Raw genomic sequence first — 20376 nt, forward strand, 5'->3', positions numbered from 1 at the left:
ATCAAGTTCTTCTATGGGAATTCTTGGGTAACACACATTGACCAAAGTAAATATAAAAATGCATTAACATCAACAGCAAAAAGGTCTGATGAGCAGTGGTTTGTATGTACAATTTGTTGGTTTATCAGCAAATGCATCTCCCCTCCAAGCAAGCAGCCAAGAGCAGCAACAAAACCTCTTTGATCCCATATTTCTTTCCAAGAGAAATTGTCTTTTCTGACTGTTTGTATTTCTTTATCACATTCTCTCCTTCCTTCCTTCCTTCCTTCCTCCCTTCCTTCCTTCCTTCCTTCCTTCCTCCATTCTTTCTTTCTTTTTTCTACTGATTAAACAAACATCAGGAAACTACAGAAAACAAATACTTGGCTCAAAGGTTTGCAAGCACAGGAACCTGAGTTTGGTTCCCTGAATCCATGTAAAAGGCACACTACTGGGACACACACTAGTAACTTGAACACTAGGGAAGCAGTGCAAGAAGATCAATGGGTCTGATTGGCCAGCCAGGAGACTCTATTGTGCTGAAGACCAATAAAGGACCTTGTCTCAAAAGAGATGGGCAGCATAAGGAGGACATCTAAGGTTGTCTTTGACTTCCATACACACAGACATCTGCATTCACAGGAGTCCATACACACATGTGCATTCATTTCCCTCATGTATAAAAAAAATAAAAAGCAGGCTCAGTCTTTTTGTCTCTCCTTCTGTGAGACACTGATGATTGATGGTAGTTATTAGAACGGCCTCTTGATTCAATGGGCCTTAAAAACATGGTTATTTCACAACTGCCAATTCTAATTCATGAGTCATTTCTTCTCCTGTCTACTCACTGTTCATAGTTTACATAAAAAGCAAAGTACCAGATTCTCTCACCTTAGCTGACCTCTTCTCTTCACCATTCACTTGAAAGCTGTTTTTATCTGGATCATCTTTATGATAGCTCTTGCCAGTGGTGAGTTTTAGAACCAATGAAATTTAAGTCCTAGAGAGTATTTTGCAGGGATACTATTTCCTTCACCTCAACACCCACATTTCCTAACCCTGTTCCACATTCCTGAACAGTGTTCTCATCTCTCTTGCATCTTTCCTCACTGTTCATTTTTCAAGCTCAGTTTCCCAAATATATATAGTAACTCTGATGTCTCCCCAGTGAGAGACCAAATCTTTTAAGATAAGATTCCATTTTGGAGAAACTGACCTAAACTAACAGGCTGGTATCTAGCATTAGTTTCCAAGTTGCCCTCCCCAACAAAACCTTAGCCTAACTCCAGTCTCTATGCTCACCCCCAACAAGACCAGCATCTCCAGGTTATTGCTTCAACAAACCTGCACCCCCAGGTCACAAGCCCAACCCCTGCCTAATGATCACCAATGCAGAGGGGAGTAGAAATTAAGTTTATGATATGACTCCCAGCATGAGCTAATTATGTTAAAGGCCACAATAGTTCTCCAATTAGATGCTTGCACATGGACTCCCTGCTTGCTGCTTACCATAAAGCCTTGCCCCATAGACATTCAGGGCTCCTCCACCACCAAAACTGTCCTGTGTGATGGCAGTGCATTATGTGTTTGGGGGGGATGGAGAGAGAAGGGGGTTGAGCTAGCTGAAATAGAATAAAGACCCTGCCGTGAATTGCATTAGATTGGCTCCTGTCTGGTTTTTGGGGGGGTAGGGGTGAGGTGTGGGGTGGGGCACTAACATTTCCCTAGCACTACACCAGAATTACAGAGCAGGCTACCACTGGGCAGTGGTATCAGCATTACTGTTTCAGATTTAGTATGCTCCCCCTCCCCCAGCCCACGGCTCTGATTGCTCTCTATTTCAGCAATTCATCTCCAGCTGCTCTATCCCCTGATCTTCAACTTCAACACTGTCCTGAATCTGATAATGTCTCACCTTCACAGCCGTGTGGTTTTTGTTTCTTTAGCCCAGTCCTGAATATCTCCTTTTGCAAACAGAAGGTAGAAAGCCAGGCATGTCACGTTAATGCCTGCCATCAAGAAGAAGTTTTTATGCCAAGCATATTCTGGATCCTGAGGGATTAATATACAGAGTAAGTATGAGTGACTGATCTTAATCTTCTGTCTTATAACATTTAAAATATAGTATTAAAATAATATGTGTAGTCAACAGGTCATTCAAGCATTCAAAAACTTATAAATAACCAAGTAATTCATCATTTCATTCTACACAATTGTTTTTTGTCTTTCTGTATATACAATTCTGTTTTAACCAGCTAGTGATATACTTCTTTCTTCCTCTTTCTCTTGCTGCTGTTTTGTTTTTGAGACAGTTTCTCTGTGTATCCCTGGCTGTCCTGGAACTTGCTCTGTAGATCAGGCTGGCCTCAAACTCAGATTATTGTGCTTGCCTGCTTCTGTCTGCCAAGCACTGAGATTAAAGGTGTGTGCCACCACCACCTGGCAATATACTAGTTTCTTGTAATTCGTGTATCTTTTTTCTCATGGTTTATTATTTTTAAACTCCATGTCTATTTTGAGATATCTTCCATAGACAACAGTATGTTGTATCAGATAAGCATGTATAGACAGGTATGTAGACAGTGTGTTTTCGAATGCAGTTGGCAGATGAATAATTTCTGTGCTCTATAACCAATCTATTGTTCAGTAATGATTATTTTTGCTACAATGTCCCTCATATTATTCCACATTTACCATGGCAGTGTTCTGATACGATTAAGGGAAAGTGCTCCAGGTTTCTTCTTCATGGTGTTCATGGTGTTGGATATGGTGGCATACACCTGAGATCTCAGCATTGGTGAGGCAGACAAAGGCGGTAAGAGGAGTGCAAGTAAGAGGCCAGCATACCATACATAATGAGTTCCAAGTCAGCCAGGCTGACACAGTGAAGTCCTGTGTCAAACAAAGCCCCCAAACCAAACCAAGCAAAGCCCCAAACTCCCCAGTTCTTCTTAGCCCTTTGCAAACACACACACCAAATTGTATAAAAACAGTATAATTTCCCACAAAAAATAATTTAAAGTTTTGATTGGGATTATATTGAACCCACAGATCTTACAACAGAATTAGAAGGCATTTTACAATGTCTAGTCTTTTCCTATAAGAAAATGGTGTCTCCTGCCATTTATTAATCTTTTAAATTTTTCTGTAAAAACTATCCTCTGGTTTTCTCCATATATATATATATAAATAATTCATTAAATACATTCTTAAAAATATGATTTTTTTAATTTAAGACTAAAAATGATACACTATCGTTAGTCTCTTCTTTCACTTCTTAAAATGTTTGCATTGTTTCCAGTATCTTTGAGGCTATAATTCTGTGTTTGTTTGTTTGTTATTTGTTTCAAATTTCTTCAAGTGTTTTGTGATTTTTCAATTTTGTGCTAAATGTACTGAAACCCCAATGGAACAAGAATTCAGGATGTTTCTCTAGAAAGATTTAATTTGCTCCAACCAGAAAGCTAAGGTCCTGAAAAACAATTCTCGGCATATGACATTTAGAAGAAACAGGGTTTGATGGGGCTGGAAAGACAGGTTAGAGGTTTAGAGCACTAAATGCTTTTCCAAAGGACTGAGGCTCGCTATTTCTAGCACCCATACGATGTCTTGCAATGAACTGTAACTCAAATTCCAGAAGATATTTTACCTTCTCTTTCAGACTCTGTGGCCACTAGGCATACACATGGTACACAGGCACATATAAAGAAAAACCATCCATATGCATAAAATAAAAAAAAATAAAAAAGATCTGGGGGAGGAACAGGATTTGAATGTGGACCTCACAGTCTTGTTAGTTTATTGTTTCACGTACTCAGGGGACATTCTATTCAATTTTTTTCTTCCCCCACACTTAGGCAAAGGCAAGATTCCTTCCTGGGCAGAGACAACTTTGCAAAGTTCTGAAATTTTATTTCCTCACACCTTTGAGAAATTAGCAGAAAAGTTTGCTCAGTTGACAATAATTAGGAATTTGAGTGGACTTGGTGGAAGAACATGCTCAGCAGACATTTGACCCCAGATGCCTTGAATTTCCCTTTCCTAGTGAGGCCATTGCTCTTACCAAAGAATTTCTATAGTTTTGTCGGTGTCTTCTGCCTTTATGACAACATAAGTCTGAGAAGCAGGATTTTGGAGGTTCCTCTATGAGCAATGTGGTCACGATGTGTGCTGACCACCTCACCTTGGCCCATGCTGTGTGAGGGTACAACCAAAGGAATTCCCAACACAACTTCTCCACTTGGAGCTGTCCCCCAAACAAACCAGTTTATGAGCTAGTTCAATTGATGGGGATGGGGGTTGAGGTAGATGAGGAGCCTTCAATAGTGAATAAATAAATATTCATATATGCATGCGACTTACCTGATTAAGGATCAACCCAGCAAGAGTTGAAGAAATTAGGCCCCCAAATATTCCAATTAAAGCTGTGACTGCCTTTAGAAATCCATAATATCTGTACAGAAAGGAAAGAGAACACAGATGGAAAGTGATACTAGCACTTCGGGGACAGCCACCCAATCCAATGAGGCCGGAGGAGGGATGGGGGAATACTCATTCCTACTGCTTACAACCATTAACATGGCAACAGCATTCTCACTGTTCTACAGCATCAGAAAGGTTGACCTCCACCGAAGTAAAGAATCTATGACATTATGGAAATGGGGGCATACTTAGAGTAAAACTCGGCAGTGTTTGAGACTCCTAAGCACAGCTGAAGACATTCAGAAGGCGAGATGGGAACTGGGTGTAGAGTGATTGACTGAAGGACTGTGTTTACTTGGTCTCATCACACAGGCCTAGAGTCACTGACCCCAAGGGCAGTTGCCGGTCCCTGGGTGGGAAAATGAGAAGGCTGTTTATAAGCAGCTGTGGTTGGTCAATCCTGAATGTTCATAGCAACCTTAGAGGGAAATGAACAAGGAAATCACAGTTCATCATAGACCAAGGAGAGGGCAAGTCCACCAGCCACGGAGGGTGAGTTGGTGCTTAGTCCGTGGGAGTTTCATTCAGGCCTGGGAGCTTTGGCCCATTAGCCCAGCCTTAGAGGTTCTGTGTTAGAAGGTCTTTCCTCTCATGAGCAAGAGAGTCTTCAGACTTTTTTGTCTTACTTCCTTTGGTCTACACTGTATCTACTTTGCCTTTACATGTTCAATGTGGGAGGAACATAGAGCATTTCCTTTAACTTACCAGCCTCTGCTCAGGAACACTGTGAGGTTACAGATTGGAATTTTGAGCTAAGTCATGGGAGAGGTGAGCAGTGCATCCTGTTCGAAGAATATCCTATTGTGAAGAAAGCTTAAGCCCCTGAGCAGCCACAGAGATCAGGCAGGAACCATTAGCTGGCCTCAGTTTCTGCAATTCACCTATTTGCCATAGCAACAAAACCCTTGGATGGAGCTGGAGACAGTAATTACTTTCCTGAGCTCTTGTTCTTTCTGTCTTTATGAGCTCATAAAAAGTACTAGTTCACACACACACAAACACACACACACACACACACACACACACACACACACACCACTAATTTTCTATCACAAAAAGGTTGTATTTTTTCTCTTAATCTTAAGATAAATGTAAACACTTGTATGGGTCCCTAAAAGTATTTAAGGTCCTCTTGAGTCATGTCTTTTGGAAAGTCAATGTGAAACTGTTGTACACTATATTCCCAGCATCCTGTGCAGCTGATGCAGCTGCAGAATTAAATACGGGTTGGCTTTGGAGATGAATAGAGATGGTGAGAACTTCCTCTTAAAGCCAGCGCATGCTTAGGCATTTTTTTTCTTTTCCTTTCAATGGCAGACCTATATCACTGCAAACAGAGAATACATTCTGGGTGATTATAGTCATGTCAAGCTAACTGCAGCTTGCTTTATGATAATGAATGTTTTGGCCCCCCTCTGTCGAGTCTTACAGACCACTGATCATTATGTAAACTCAGCTCTCATTAAGTGGTGTCTTACTATGTCGGTTAGGTTAGGTATGCTCATTTGTTCTAACCATCAATGTCATTTCCGATAGTTTTGTCTACCTCTTATTATGGATAATCTGTTGAGATCTGAAAGGCCCTTACTTGTAACTATGTCTAATTACTTAAGTGTAATTCAGTCAAGCCTCATAATTTTTTTTGAATTCCTGCAGTGCATGATGAATATAAATAAAAATGTATGGGCTGGCAAGATGGCTCAGTGGTTAAGGGCATTTGTTGTGCAAGTCTGGCAGCCTGAGTTCAACTCCTAAGGTGGAAGGAGAAAACTGAGTTTACATAGTTGTCATCTGACCAACACACACACACACACACACACACACACACACACACACACACACACAAATAATAATAATAAGTAAATTTAAATTATGAGTTTGAACAAAAGTAGGAATCGGATACACTTATCTTTACAATTCTGAGTTACATTTTGGACTAAACTTTATTTTATCTGGTGTTATGACAGTATTGGTAGGCTTCCTATTATTCCATTGACTTTTGAATTGGTTCATTTAATCTGTGTCTCTTCTTGGCAGCAAAGTCATATTTCCTTGTAGATTTCATTTAACAAAAGAAACTTATCCCCATTGTCCCAACAACTTTCTCTGAAATTCCTTATGGAACCACAAGATGACGCACCACCCTGCCATAGGCTGGGCAGGTGAGCTTGCATTTCACAGTCCCCCTTCCCATAGTGGGGGTTCTGACACCTGGAAGCATGGGAACCTTTAAATTGCTTGAATATAAGACAGGTTTTTGGGGGTTGGGGATTTGGCTCAGTGGTAGAGCGCTTGCCTAGCAACCACAAGGCCCTGGGTTCGGTCCCCAGCTCCAAAAAAAAAAAAAAAAAAAAAAAAGACAGGTTTTTGTATAAGGCTCAGCTGTAATTTGCTTATTCTTCAGCTGGAACAGCCCATGGTTCCATGGTTTAAAGTATTTTGTAAGAAAAAAAATTGCAATATTTGTTTTTTTTAGTTTTAGTTTTTTTGGTTTTTGGGGGTTTTGGTTTTTGGTTTTTTTTTTTTAATGATTTAATACTTGAGTGTAAAATGGTTAAATAAGATCTGGAAAAAATTAGGATGTCTGAACTATGGTGCAGCCCCCTGTGGGAGGGAAGGAGAATTCAAAGGCATGTAACCCACTTACTAATTAAAATAGCTAAAATAATTGAAATTGCTGTTGCAGTTGCCTTAAGAGGACAATATTACTGCCTTATAGCACCACAGGTCATCCTAAGAATCTGCTGGAAACATCTCTTATTGCCCCAAAGGCTTGGCGGCTACTACATTGCCAGGCCATCTGTCTCACTCAATCTTGTTCTCTCAATGTTTTCATGAACCCGTATCTGCATGACTCTTTTTCCCCTCAGAATTTTCTTTGCTGTTACAAGGAATTTAAATCCATTGGAATGATGCAGCTTAGCGCAAGTTGGATGTCACCCAACCTGCTTAGATACCTTACATGCTGCTAGATGCTGACAGACAGCATCCCTGAAGCTGGGCCTCACTATAGCTAGTCAACTCTGCAGAAAAACGTACCTAGGTGTGAAACCTCACTGTCTTCAACCTTTGTTTTCCTACCCATAACATGTGGATAAGATTATTATATTCATGCCGGGGCACGATAGGCACAAAAGACATAACCTACATGATAATTATTCATGATTTTACAGATAGACTTATTTGCCAATAGCTTTAATTTTTAAGTGAACACATTTCAATCGATATTGACATTCTATACTTGATCTTAGCCAACAGGCTGAGAAGCACATTCTTTATCAAAAAATTTTAGTGTCTTATAGAGTTCTATACAATTAGAACACTTGGTGGCATTTTTAAGGGTAATTCTTGAAACTAAATAAATAACTGGATACTTTGTTTTGTGGACTTTATATGAACCTGAGGTAAGGACCAGTTTCTTTTCACATTTGTTTTGTTTTGCCTTACTCCATTAGAGGCTACTGCTTTGAAATAATCCTGTGAATATTTTGTCTGTGTTCTCCACAGAGTGTTAGCTCCACAGTTCAATGTGTTATATGTAAGCTGTGAATTATACAGCTGTTTCGGTTAGCCACAGAAATCTCTCAAAGGACATTGGTAATAAAAGGCAGTTTTCACACTAAGCAAGTATGAACTAAACTCTTAGGTAGGATCATGCTGTGGTTTGCATGCATGCGCAAGAGGCTTGGTTGCTAGGGGCTTGGTTGCCAGACTTGGTTGCTAGGTTGGTACTACCAGAGGTGGTGGAAGTGTGTGACCTAAGGGACAGCCTTTAGGCCATTGGGAGATATTCCCTCAAAGGAGATGGAGCCTTTCTGTTCCTGACTCTTCCATGTCTCAGAGGGAAGATGAGAAGTTTTGCTTCATGTTCACTCCTGTCACAAAGTGCTGTCAAAGCAATGGAGTTTACCCATAAAGGCCTGAAGTCCCCGAACTGTGACTAAAAATTAACCCTTTCTCATTATAAATAAGTCTACTTCAGCTATTAGGTATAATAGTAGTGAGCTGACTAACACAAACTCCTCACCAGCAGCCACAACTTAGAAATTCAGTAGTTGAACATAGATCTCCTTGATAGTAAAATAAGTGAAGGTAGTTATGAGATTAGCATCTGAACATGCATTTAACATCAGAAACGATGATGTAGACAATCCCAATGACATCTGCTATATGCCAAATATATATACACACTAAGTTATTCTATATATAGCCCAGGTGGTCTTACTCTCGAAGTCCTGCTGCTGCTTCCTGAGTGCTGGGATTATAAATATGTGCCCAACACATGGCTCCTCAGTGCTCTCAACAACTCTTGAAGTAAGGATTCTCTTTCTGCCCCTTGTGTGTGTATGGATTAAGATACCAACCAGAGGTTTGCTTGACCATGTAGACTAACAATCCAGTAACCTGACTCTGAAATAGGTACCCACTGTCTCTGGCCTACTCTTTACAGGTCTGTTACAGGTGTACAGTCTGTCTCCATGTATAATTGTTGATATTTATATTTGACTCACACAGATATTCCCTCAGAACTGTAACTCTTCTGCCTGTGACCTTCAGAATATTTGAAATTCTGAAGTGCCCCTGAGATCAGGATTGGAGAACAAAAGAGATTTTTTTTCCCTTTTCTGTTTTGGGCATTTTGAGATAGGATCTTATATAAACCAGGCTGGCCAGAAATTTGCTTAATAGTTGAGATTGACTTTGCATTTTGCTCTTTTCACTCTCACCTCCTATTTTAAAATGATTACTTAGTAACAAATTAAGAAAAATTGCAATAATCTCCTTTAAAGAACTAGGAAAGAAGTAGTTAGGAATAAGTTTAACCAAGGAGTTGGATGAACTGCACTCTAAATCTGTGGGACATTGATGGATCAAACATATGCATAGAGTCAAGAAATAAAAGTAGGTATTTATGGCAGGATTCATTTTTAGTAAAATTTCCAAGAGCAGAGAATTGAAAAAGAACAATATTGGAACCTATTAGTATTGGAACCTATTAGAATCAATGTGTGTTTACTAAAAGAAGAAAACAGAATGGTGTCCTTCCTTTAGATAATGTACAGTGCATTGACTCAACAGTTACTAAAACACTGTAGGAACTGGATGCATGCCTTTAATGGGAGCACTTGGGAAGCAGGGGCAGGCAGATCTCTGAGTTCCAGGATAGCCAGAGCTACACAGAGAAACCATGTCTCTAAAACTAAAACATAAAAATTTTTTAAAAATGAAGAAAATAATAATAATAATAAGAAGAAGAATGATAAGAAGAAGACAAAGAAGAAGAAGAGGAGGAGGAAGAGGAGGAGGAGAAAGAAAGAAAGAAAGGAGAGAGAGAGAGGTAGAGAGGGAGAAAGAGAGAGAGAGAGAGAGAGAGAGAGAGAGAGAGAGAGAGAGAGAGAACTGTAGGAACACTCCAAGACTGTTGGGAGGGATGCCCTTGAAACCCTCCATTATTGATGTTATTATTATGGTTAGAATTAAGTATGACTGGGTTCATGGAAAATCCCCAGTCAGCTGCAGAAGACTAATACAAATCTGGTGGTCAAGATGAATAATAATATGATACATCAAGATACCCAATGTGATGACCTGTAGTAACCTTTCTGAAAAACCAACATCCTGCTGACTAATAGATATGACAAACCTATGACCTTTCTGACATCCTGTCAACATCAGCCGATTCCCTGACCACACGAATACTGTGTCCTTGGCTTGCATAAATGTTTCATACTTCCCTCCTCCTTCTGTTACCCCTGTTATGGTATAAATTCAGCCTTGGGGAAAAATAAAATTGTCGCCTTGATCAGACTCTTGTCTTGGTGTCCTTCTTCATGTCTCTTGTTCCCCATTCTCTTCCTCAGCACCCTCATTGATAAATGGCGCCCAACATGGGGCTGTTTGGAGGTCTCCTGGAGGAGAACATTGTCCCCTGTGAATAGGAAAGCTTGTCTTCCTTGTTTGTCGGAGCCTTTGCTCTCCCCTTGGAGCCTTTGCTCCCCCCTTGGAGCCTTTGTTCCCCTGCTTCTGGCAACCATGGACTGCCGACCTTGGTTAGAGGCTTGGTGTGAATTTCTCCCCTGATGACGCAGATCTCAGTGGTGAGTGATGGGACAAGCATTCTACAGTCACCTTTTGTGACAGGATTCAGGGAGTCACTCAGGATGGGAAGAATAGGGTTAAGAAAAAAAATTAAATAAATTCTTAGATTTTGTAGGAAATATTTGTCCACAGTTTCCCCAGGATGGAACAATTAATACAAAAGATAGTGCAGAGTTAGTGATTGTTTTATGGGCCAGCTAATCCTGTTACTGAAGTCTGCCTTCTGTAATGAATAAAGATTGTGTGCTTTTTGGGTTCGAGGTTGCCTCTGCCCATGTGGACGAACAACCCCACGTATGTGGATTAAAAACCTTATACCCTCATGCTATTGCAGCGGTCACTTTGTCAATCTGTGCTCTGTGGGTGGTGCTCCTGAGGTAGGGCCATATGGGGTCGTACAACATTTTGGTGCACTTGCGAGGAACTGTGCTCCCCCCCCAGACCTCAACTGGCAAAGAGATTGGAGGTAAGCTCAAGCAAATCTGTGTTCTGTGTTACTTTCTGTTTTGTCTCTGTGTCATGTTGTCTTGTCTTTATTTCATGTTGTCTTGTGTTGCCCACGTCCGATGTCTGAAGGGTTTGAGTCCCTTCAGAGGGGGGTTTGAGTCCCCTCTGGAGAGGGGTTAGAGTCCCCTCGGTGGTTGCTGTGGGTCCGGTGAAGTGCTGCGACAGGCAGACGTGCTAGTTGTCACAGGCCACAGGCCCTAAAGGATGCTCTAGGAGGAGAAAGTAATCTAGAGGACACTCTGGTATCCTATTGGGAGGTGGGATCAGATAGTCTGCCTCATCCCGGAAGCAGCTAAGGTTAAGCTGCAGTTTGGGCCAAGTACTGAAGGTATCAGGCATCTGTGGAAATTGATAATAGGACACCTTGTCTTGGTTTTGTTTGTCTAGTTTGTTTTCTGTGGTATTGTGGAGTGTCTTTGGCTTTTGTTTCGTTTTTGAACTTGGACTGACAACTGTGTTTGAAATCATAGAACTGTTTTGTTTGTCAAGGAATTTTACTTGGTCCCTTTGGTGTTTAACTTGGAAATAATTTGCTTAAGAAAAATTGTTTTCTGCCCGGGAGTTTTGTCTTTCTCTCTTGAGCCTCCTCCCCAAGGAGAAATGCCCCTCCCTTTGCTCCCCTTGCCCAGTCTAGCAGCTGTTAACAGTTCATTACACATGTGTATGAAGGACTCCAGGTTAGCGAGTGATCCTGTCTGAAGCAGGCATTAACAAGACCCTGAAAGCTTTGCCTTGGATCCTAAAGAAAGGATCTCCCTGTTGCTTAGATATTCACAGCTTCTAAAGAAGGGATGGCACAGAATAGAGAAGTGTGGGGCTGAGGGTGACAGGCTGAGGGTAACAACTCCAGAGCTGCAGGCTGCACGTGGGCAGTGGCGCAGCTCAGGCCTAGCGGTCACAAGAGGAGTTTCAAGGTGATAAGCCCAGCCGGGGCTGATGCTTTGACAGCAAAAAGATAGCATGGAGTTAGTGGTTTGTTTTTTTTTTTTTTTTTTTTTAAGACTATTATGAGACTTTTGGCCCTGAAAAAAAATTCCAGTCGCTGCCTTCAGTAGCTAGACCTTCAACACTTGTTCACAGAAGGAGAGAGTTCATTAAGAGACGTTCTTTAAGGGAGTCTGCCTTATCTGTTGGCCCTATTCCAAGAGAGGAGTCAGTCTCCAGCATTAAGTAACCTTTCCCATTAGTCATCATTGACACAGAGAGTGCCTCTGAATCTATCCCCGCAGCAGTCAGTTCCTGCCCCTGTGGTCAAAATGCCCCAGGTTAGGGGGCAGGGAAGCCCTTAAAGTAGTTTCAGAAAGAGTCTGCAGCAGACTGTGAGGAACTTTGTTTTGCCAGACAGAACAGGCTTTACTCTAGGATGATGAGAGGAGAAAGTCTGGGCACCGGCTCTTCAGCTACTCCGACTGGAGGCTTTGGCCAAGGTCAGGGTCAATGTTTTCTTTTCCATGGTCCTCTGACCCAGTGAGACGGCTTGGTAAAGGGCTACTACTGAAGTCCTGGAATTCAGAGGCTTCTAATTCCAGGGGAGGCCTATATTTCTATTAAAGATCAGTACTCCGGTGTTAGCAAACTCTTTATTATATATAAGAGACAGGAAGTCCCGCTCAACTGTGACTCCTGCCTCAGGAATGGCAGCAGAAAGAGTCCTTATAGCCAGTTATCTCTGACTATAGCTTACTCTCTGATACCCGAGGCTTCAATCGGATCACACCCCCCTGGGCGAGCTTCCTTCAATACTCAGATGCTATTTTCTTCTGGTCTTTTGGCTCAAGGTCGCCAGGCATGTCTGACAGCCTGGAAGAAACTTCCCCCCTAAAGCAGACAGAGCTATACAATTCTTTTGTCAGCCACGTGGCATCTATCACCCAGGTCCTACCCATCTTTCCATCCTTTTGTTATTAGTTCTTACTGGAAGCCTAGTGTCCTTCAGAGGCTGGGTCTCTTAAGAGGCAGAGCCACAGAGCTGACAGAGAAGGGAGGTACTCCTTAAGGGAGAATCTAGGTCCAGAGAGACAGCCAGTAACAGACTCCAGCTGCCCCTCTGCTCGCCTTTCTGTTTCACAGGCACAAAGCTTGTGCTTGTCTTTGCACTGGCCTTTTTGTCCCAAGAAAGCTTCCTCGTTTAGCTGTGTGACTGAATGCTGTTTGTCACCTGATCTGGTTGTTCCACCAGCTCTCCATGGGCCACCCCCTAGCTTTCTTGCCCAGCCCCTTTCCCTTGTTCCTAAGAATTTTATCACCTAATACACTGTGTTGTTTGACTTATAATACCTGCCATCCTACTAATGTACATGTCTCAGATTCCCGTTGTGAAGGTTCTAATTCTAAAACAAGGGAATGTTGCATCCCCTAAATATTAAATTTACCTCTGTGAGTCAAAGCCAGGATTGAACACGTTAATATACTTGAGATCTTAGAATGTTTCAGTCAGGTGCTGATACAGGGATTATATTTACCATAAAATTGTTAAAAGAACCTGTACATTCCTACTCCTCGGCTTCTGGGCACTCACCCCAAGAAGGAGTCCATGGAGGCGCACGCGACTTCATCTACAGCCTGCACTCACCTGAGAGGAGCTGCTTGCTCAAAGAATTGCACCATTGCCATCGCATAAGAAGAACTGGAAGCTCTGTCACCCACTCCAGGACAGCTGAGATATGTGTTCTTCCACAATGAGATACCTTTCTTAGGGTTTGGCTTTTTGTATAATGCAATTACGATAGTTGCAGGAACCCAAATTTAATTGTCTATTGGAATTATTTTCTGAATGTCAACAATGGCAGTCAACATGTTATCTTTTCCCTCCATGTTATTTAATTTTCAACATATTATTTAATTTTCAATTATTGATATTGTATAGCACTGAGTTGGGGTTTGCTTTTTCTGATATAACATGCATGGGATACCTATTAATGTCTTTTTTCCCCTGATGGTTATAATTCAATGCTGAGGTTTCTCCAAATTATTTAAGGTGTTTAATATCAGTGAAAATTGTAATTCCCTGCCTGGTGGCATCCCTTCTGTGTGATATTTCATGGTAAACATTTACAATCATATAAATTCATTCAATTTTTAAACTTCCACATCTATCAAATATGGAGCAGAGTTTCAAGTATATCTGAATATTTTAATTTTGAACCACACTGTCTTTAAGAGTCAGAGGTTAATCAGAAAGAACAATTGTCTGGCCCCTCTTTTACGTAAACCTACATGCTAACAAGTGTATTTATTTCTGATTGGCTTTCTATCTTTAATTTCTCAACTTTGAGTGATCACACTGAATTCTGGGTTGTGAGAGAAAGGCAGTGTTTGGATACTTCCTGTGTCTTAGAATATGGTGAAAGAGAGCATGAAAAAGGTCAGAAAAGGATTAAAAAAGAGAAAACAAGAAAGAGAAAAGGCTGAGTACTGGTATCAAAATTGATTCTCCACCTCTCCTTGGTTGTCCACCCTGCTTCCCTCTCTGTTGGGCCCCCTAGTAGTCCTTCTTTTGCTTATATCTTTTGGTAGTTGGACATTTAATCATTTAACCAGCTTTATTAAACAACAGGTAGATAATATAGCAACAAAACCTATTCAGGTATATTATCATAGGCTAGCTATGGAGGATGCTTTGATGATGGCCAAGCTCACCTACACATCTCCTCCCAGCCCAGGCAAGGACATTTTTGTCCTCTAGCCAAATGAGGCCAACATTCTTTTCTGCCTGCTGTCCTGATGCCTTTGCTGAAAAATCAATGAATTGTCACCCCTGCATGCTGAGCTGGACAGTCAATGACAGGTAAGAGAGTGATATATTCACAAATAAAAGGCCTAAGAGGGCCGCCATTAGCTGCTGCCTTATCCCATGACGGACCCTGGTCACAAGATTCTCTTGGCCATGTGACAAATATCACTCCAACCTAAGACAGACACAGTTCCCAAGGGGCTCATTCCAGGACAGTACAACCATTTGGCTACCTTTTCATTTGACTCTAAGGAAGGGGAAGATGTTGGGAGCGATGCCCTTGAAACCCTCCATTATTGATGTTATTATTATGGTTAGAATTAAGTATGACTGGGTTCATGGAAAATCCCCAGTCAGCTGCAGAAGACTAATACAAATCTGGTGGTCAAGATGAATAATAATATGATACATCAAGATACCCAATGTGATGACCCGTAACCTTTCTGAAAAACCAACATCCTGCTGACTAATAGATATGACAAACCTGTGACTTTCTGACATCCTGTCAACATCAGCCGATTCCCTGACCACACGAATACTGTGTCCTTGGCCTGCGTAAATGTTTCATACTTCCCCCCTCTTTCTGTTACCCCTGTTATGGTATAAATTCAGCCTTGGGGAAAAATAAAATTGTCGCCTTGATCAGAATCTTGTCTTGGTGTCCTTCTTCATGTCTCTTGTCCCCCATTCTTTTCCAGGTACCCTCAGCACCCTCGTTGACACAAGACTTAAGTCTGGACAATGATTTTTTTTGATACAACTAAAAAAAAAATCTCAAGCAATAAAAGGAATTACTGCAAACTATAGATATTCTACAAAGCCAAGGAAACAATGAGCAAACAACCAATGCAATGGGGAAAATGTAAATTACACACTTGAAAGGGGATCATTATTTGAAATACATCAGAAATACAACTCAGTGTCAACCTAATTAAACTTATTCAGAGAAAACAAACAGATACTTCCCCAAAACGACCTAAAAATGGCCAACACACTCACACAGAGACATGTTTAAGATCACTAACTATCAAAGAAAAGCAGGTTCAAAATATAGTGAGAGTCTACCTTGTACCTACTCCTCCTAGATGGCTCTTACAGAAAAGACGAGAGAGAAGTGTTGGCGACAGGTAGAAACTTGAATTAGTGCAGCTACTAGAGACAATGGCAATCTCTAAATGTAGAAAGGCTATGTGGTCTGCATGCACATTGAATGCTGTCAATTTTTTTAACAATATGGATAAGCCTTGAAGATATAATGTTGTCTGAAATAAGCAATTCACAGACAAGTGACATAATGTCATGTATATGTGAAATATAGAAAAGTTGAATTCATCAAGCAGAGATTAGAATGGGTGTTATAGAGTCTGGGGGTGAAGGGAGATATTTAAGAAGATACTGGCTGAAACATACAAAATTTCAATCAAAAGGAATAAGTTCAATAGATCACCAAAGAACGCAGTGACTACAGTTAACAGCAATACATCGTATGCTTGAAAACTGCTACTATGGTAGATTTTAAACATTCTCACCTCAAACAAAAAGGAACTATATGAACAATATATATGTTACTTAGTTCCATTTAACCATTCTATAATGCATCCATTTCAAAACATCATGCTCTACATAATAAATCCATGCAGTTTTATTTATTGACACAAAAATAAATAAGTTTTAAGAGAACCCTACCTGGGAGCAATATCCAAGGCATTGATAAGTTGTCCACAGAAGGAAAAGCTAAGTGTCGAGTTGGCAAGTGTAAGGAAAATGACGGTGCTGTAGAAGTTGTAGCTCAGGTAGAGCAGGCACACGACAAAAATCACAGGACAGAAAATCCCTGCAGAGAGATCCAGAGCATACAGCTAGGTGTTTCTGCACAGAGGGCTGAAGGACTGCCCATGTGTTTGTCTGTCCTGACTGTTCCTTACCTAGTGTGGTGAAGAGTTTCCGGACAGCAACTACGCTGAAAATCTTCCTTGACAGGAGGAAGTCTGACATCTGACCTGCTACGATACCACAGATGTAGGCAAGCAGATAGGGGAGGCTGGACAGCAGCCCATTCTGAGGAGGAAACATCATTCTGAGTGCAAATGGTGAAGAAGGTATCCTGGATGGTCACTGGTTCCATTGAAATTCAGTAACTAATGTGTACTCTGGAGTTGAGGATGTGACTCTGTGATAAGAGTTCTTGTAGGTCATGCACAAGGTGCTGGGATCAGTCCCTTGTCCCATATAATTATCGAATGAATTAAGCATGTACTTTGATACAGGAAACCATCCAGGTATATACAGCAGGGCTGTGACTGGGACCATGAATTCCAATGCAAAGAGAAACATTTTGAGGTTAGTAACAATTGTCATCATCTTCTATAATTTTTGTTTGTTTGTTTTTGGTATCATGAGATCTGGAAAACCGCAAGAAAACACAGCTGAGAACAGGATGTGTCAGCCCTGAGGAAAATGAGAGAGATGATATAGATTGTCTTGATGACAGACAATCGCAAGAATTCTCTAACTGGCCATGGTAAGCTCTAAGAATGACTCCATGGTTTCAGTAAGATGAAGTTGAGTCAGTGAGAGCTTGTGTGAGCAAAGCACTATGCTGGCCACTAGGACAAAGAGGTAAGTACATGATAGAAAGTTCGACTGCTGGGAGTCCACACTCCATTTTCATCCTTTTTTGATACTTTGATATCAAATTGTGGAAAGTTCCTAGCATAAGCCTGCGAGTTGTGGTTTTATTCTGAGACAATGAGTTGACAAGAGTTGTGAATTATTCCTCTTTATCTTTCCGTGTCCTAGGACCATCATTCAGTCTTTGCCTACATCCTGCACTGACTAGCCACCTAGTCATGGTGGCCAGCACTGGCTCAATAACTGCTATCATCCCCCTGAAGGGAATGGTACTGTCAATTTTTCCTCCTCCTCCTGCTCCTGCTCCTCCTCCTCCTCCTCCCTTTCTTCTTTGAGATAAAAATCTCATACTCTGACCCAAGTTAGCCTCAAAGTTAGAGCAATCTGCCTACTTCAGGTTCCTAGGTGCTGAGATGGTAGGCAGGCATTCACCACTATACTAACTTATGTGTTAAGTAACATACCAAAGACATATATTAAGGGGAGCTGGGGAACTGTGTGAACGTGGATACATGTGTATCATTGATGTTCCAGACATGATTTATACCAACACCCTTTGTGTGGGCAGAGCACACATGTAGGAAACCATGCATCTCCAGGTGACTAGTCAGTGCAGGAAGTAGGCAAAGACTGAATGACGGTCACAGGACACGGAAAGATAAAGAGGAATAGTTCACAAAGTTAAAAATGAGAACAAATGGTACACTTACCTCTCTAACATTAACATGAAGCGTGGTGCTAATAAATGTTGGCGTGTATGTAACCAGAAGATTGTTCGACCATATGAAAGCAAAGCTATTGAGGATAATGGCCCAGAGTGGAAGAGACTTAAGCATAGCTTTGATTGGCAGAGATTGTCTGCCCGAGTGCACCTGGAAAATAAATCAAGAATCACTCTGAGTGAGGATCAGCTGGAATGTGTTTTGTTTGGAGCAGAATCTAGAAGATGCCCAAAGAGAGCTCGGAGTTCTACCTGTTGCATGAGAGAGGATGTGATGTAATCCTTCTCACTGCTGCTCATATATGGGTGGTTGTTGGGGTCATCAAAGAAAAGGATGAACCAGAAAAGACTCAGAACACACCCAACAATACCTGTTAAAGAGATACATGTTAAAAGGAAGCTCTATGTAGAGTTCTGGATCAAACACATTTCAGAGCATAAGTCTAAGATTCCAGGTGATTTCTTTCTTCTCTAAAACCCTGTGAGGCTCAGACTTTGACAGTCTTCTTTGTAATCACAGCTAACCCTTGATGTAGAATGAATTTTACTGAAATGCTGAAGTGTTGGTGAGCCCAGTGGTCAGTCCTAATCCCCCACTCACCTAAGTTTCCCTAATGTTGGACCTTGGTAGTTCCAGACTTGTAGTGCCTCTTTACTTCAGGAGCATTCCAAACCAGGCATTTACAGAGCCCAGTTCCTAATCACCATTGCTATTGAGGATGAGTGTGGTGCCCGATAATTGCCTGATAATGACTGCCTTTAGCATAGTGTGGGGAATAGGCATTTGCTGTGGCCCTACATTCAATCTGTCCCTCTTCCCACTGACTTAGCCATAGATGGCATAAAGAAACATCAACAGCCCTTCCTTCCACCCCCCGAGCTTTCCTGTAATTTGGTAAACAGAAAGTCTGGAAAGGGATGAGAGGGAGAGAGTTAGGGAGTTAGGGTATCTTTTCAAACCTGAAACATCTCCCCCCTAGAGATACCTCCTTATGTGTGTTCTTTGCGAATAACCAGGCATTCTTCAGGCATCCAGTCTATGAGATTTTGTGATGGGTTTTGACAACTCTGGCTCACTTGTTCTCTTAGGATTAGGAACAGTGGTATCTCTTGTAACCTAAATTTACATTGTGACTTGTCTCTATAATTCCACAGCCTGTCTTTCAAAGTAATTGCTTGGTAAATGTAGTGGTTTGAATGAAAATGGCCCACATAAATTTACATGTTTGAATGTTTGGTCCTCAGTGTGTGGGAAGAATAAGGTAGCCTTATAGGAGGAAGTATGGTCTTGTTGGAAGAAGTGTATTACTGGGATTGTTTTTGTGGTTTCAAAAGTCCACGCCATTCCATTCCAGTTCTCTCTCTCTGTCTCTGTCTCTCTGTCTCTCTCTGTCTCTCTCTCTCTGTCTCTCTCTCTGTCTCTCTCTGTCTCTCTGTCTCTCTCTGTCTCTCTCTGTCTCTCTCTCTCTCTCTCTCTCTCTCTTTTTCTGCCTCATGTTTGTAGTCTCATAATGTAAGCTCTCAGATACTGTTTAGTGCCGTGCTTGACTGCCTGCTGCCCTGTTTGCCACCCTTATAATCATGAACTTACTCTCTCAAACTGTAAACAAGTCCTCTAATTAAATACTTTTGTTAAATGAATTGCTTTGGTCATAGTGGTTTGGTCAATAGAAAAGTTACTAAGCCAGTAAATAAATCCAAAGTTTGCCAAAAAAAAAATTCTTATGTTTGAATACTTGATTCCCAGCTGGTAGCACTGGTGTGAAAGGTTGAGAAGTGGATGGAGTCTTGTTGGAGGAAGTTAGTCAAAAGGGGCAAGCAGTACAGCTTGAAATCCAAAGGCAACATCATAATTCACTTGGCAATATATGTTCTTATTCTGTTTATTCTTGTGCAGTGTATTTTTCTCTGGAGACACATTATGTTCGGTTATGGCCTAGCATTGCAGGTGTAGATTATATATAACATACTCATCCTATGACCTTTCAGAAATTAGAATAGGTAATGCTATGACAGTTTGTCCCCCAGAGAGCTTTAGAGAGCTTTCTACATAAGATGTACCACACTGTGAACATGTTGTTATGTAGACTGGCTAAGAGATTATGAATTGCATTTCTGGTCATTGGCCCTCTTCAATGTTGACTTCTCTTTCCCTCAGTGAAGACTATGAAGATTTTTAAGATAGGGGTTTCGTATAAATAGTAAATTTGGATTTTTGTGTATT

At 41.2% G+C, this 20376-nt stretch overlaps 1 protein-coding gene across 6 annotated transcripts in view; it reads right to left on the reverse strand.

Annotated features, from left to right (window-relative positions):
• Slc17a1 (solute carrier family 17 member 1) overlaps positions 1-20376 on the reverse strand; it is a 34773-nt gene that overhangs the window by 7028 nt on the left and 7369 nt on the right. For all 6 annotated transcript variants that reach the window (XR_015640625.1, XR_015640626.1, XR_015640627.1 and 3 more), the window contains 6 exons: positions 18405-18523; positions 18142-18303; positions 16726-16858; positions 16487-16634; positions 4342-4432; positions 1895-2031 (listed from right to left, as the gene is read on the reverse strand). Coding sequence is in view for 3 of the 6 variants with exons in the window: in NM_133554.2 (NP_598238.2) it covers positions 1897-2031; positions 4342-4432; positions 16487-16634; positions 16726-16858; positions 18142-18303; positions 18405-18523 (788 nt within the window). In the remaining 3 variants the exon portion in view is untranslated. The remainder of the gene's footprint in view (positions 1-1894; positions 2032-4341; positions 4433-16486; positions 16635-16725; positions 16859-18141; positions 18304-18404; positions 18524-20376) is intronic.

Source organism: Rattus norvegicus, chromosome 17 (genome assembly GCF_021556685.1).
Source record: "Rattus norvegicus strain SHRSP/BbbUtx chromosome 17, alternate assembly SHRSP_T2T, whole genome shotgun sequence".
NCBI lineage: Eukaryota > Metazoa > Chordata > Mammalia > Rodentia > Muridae > Rattus > Rattus norvegicus.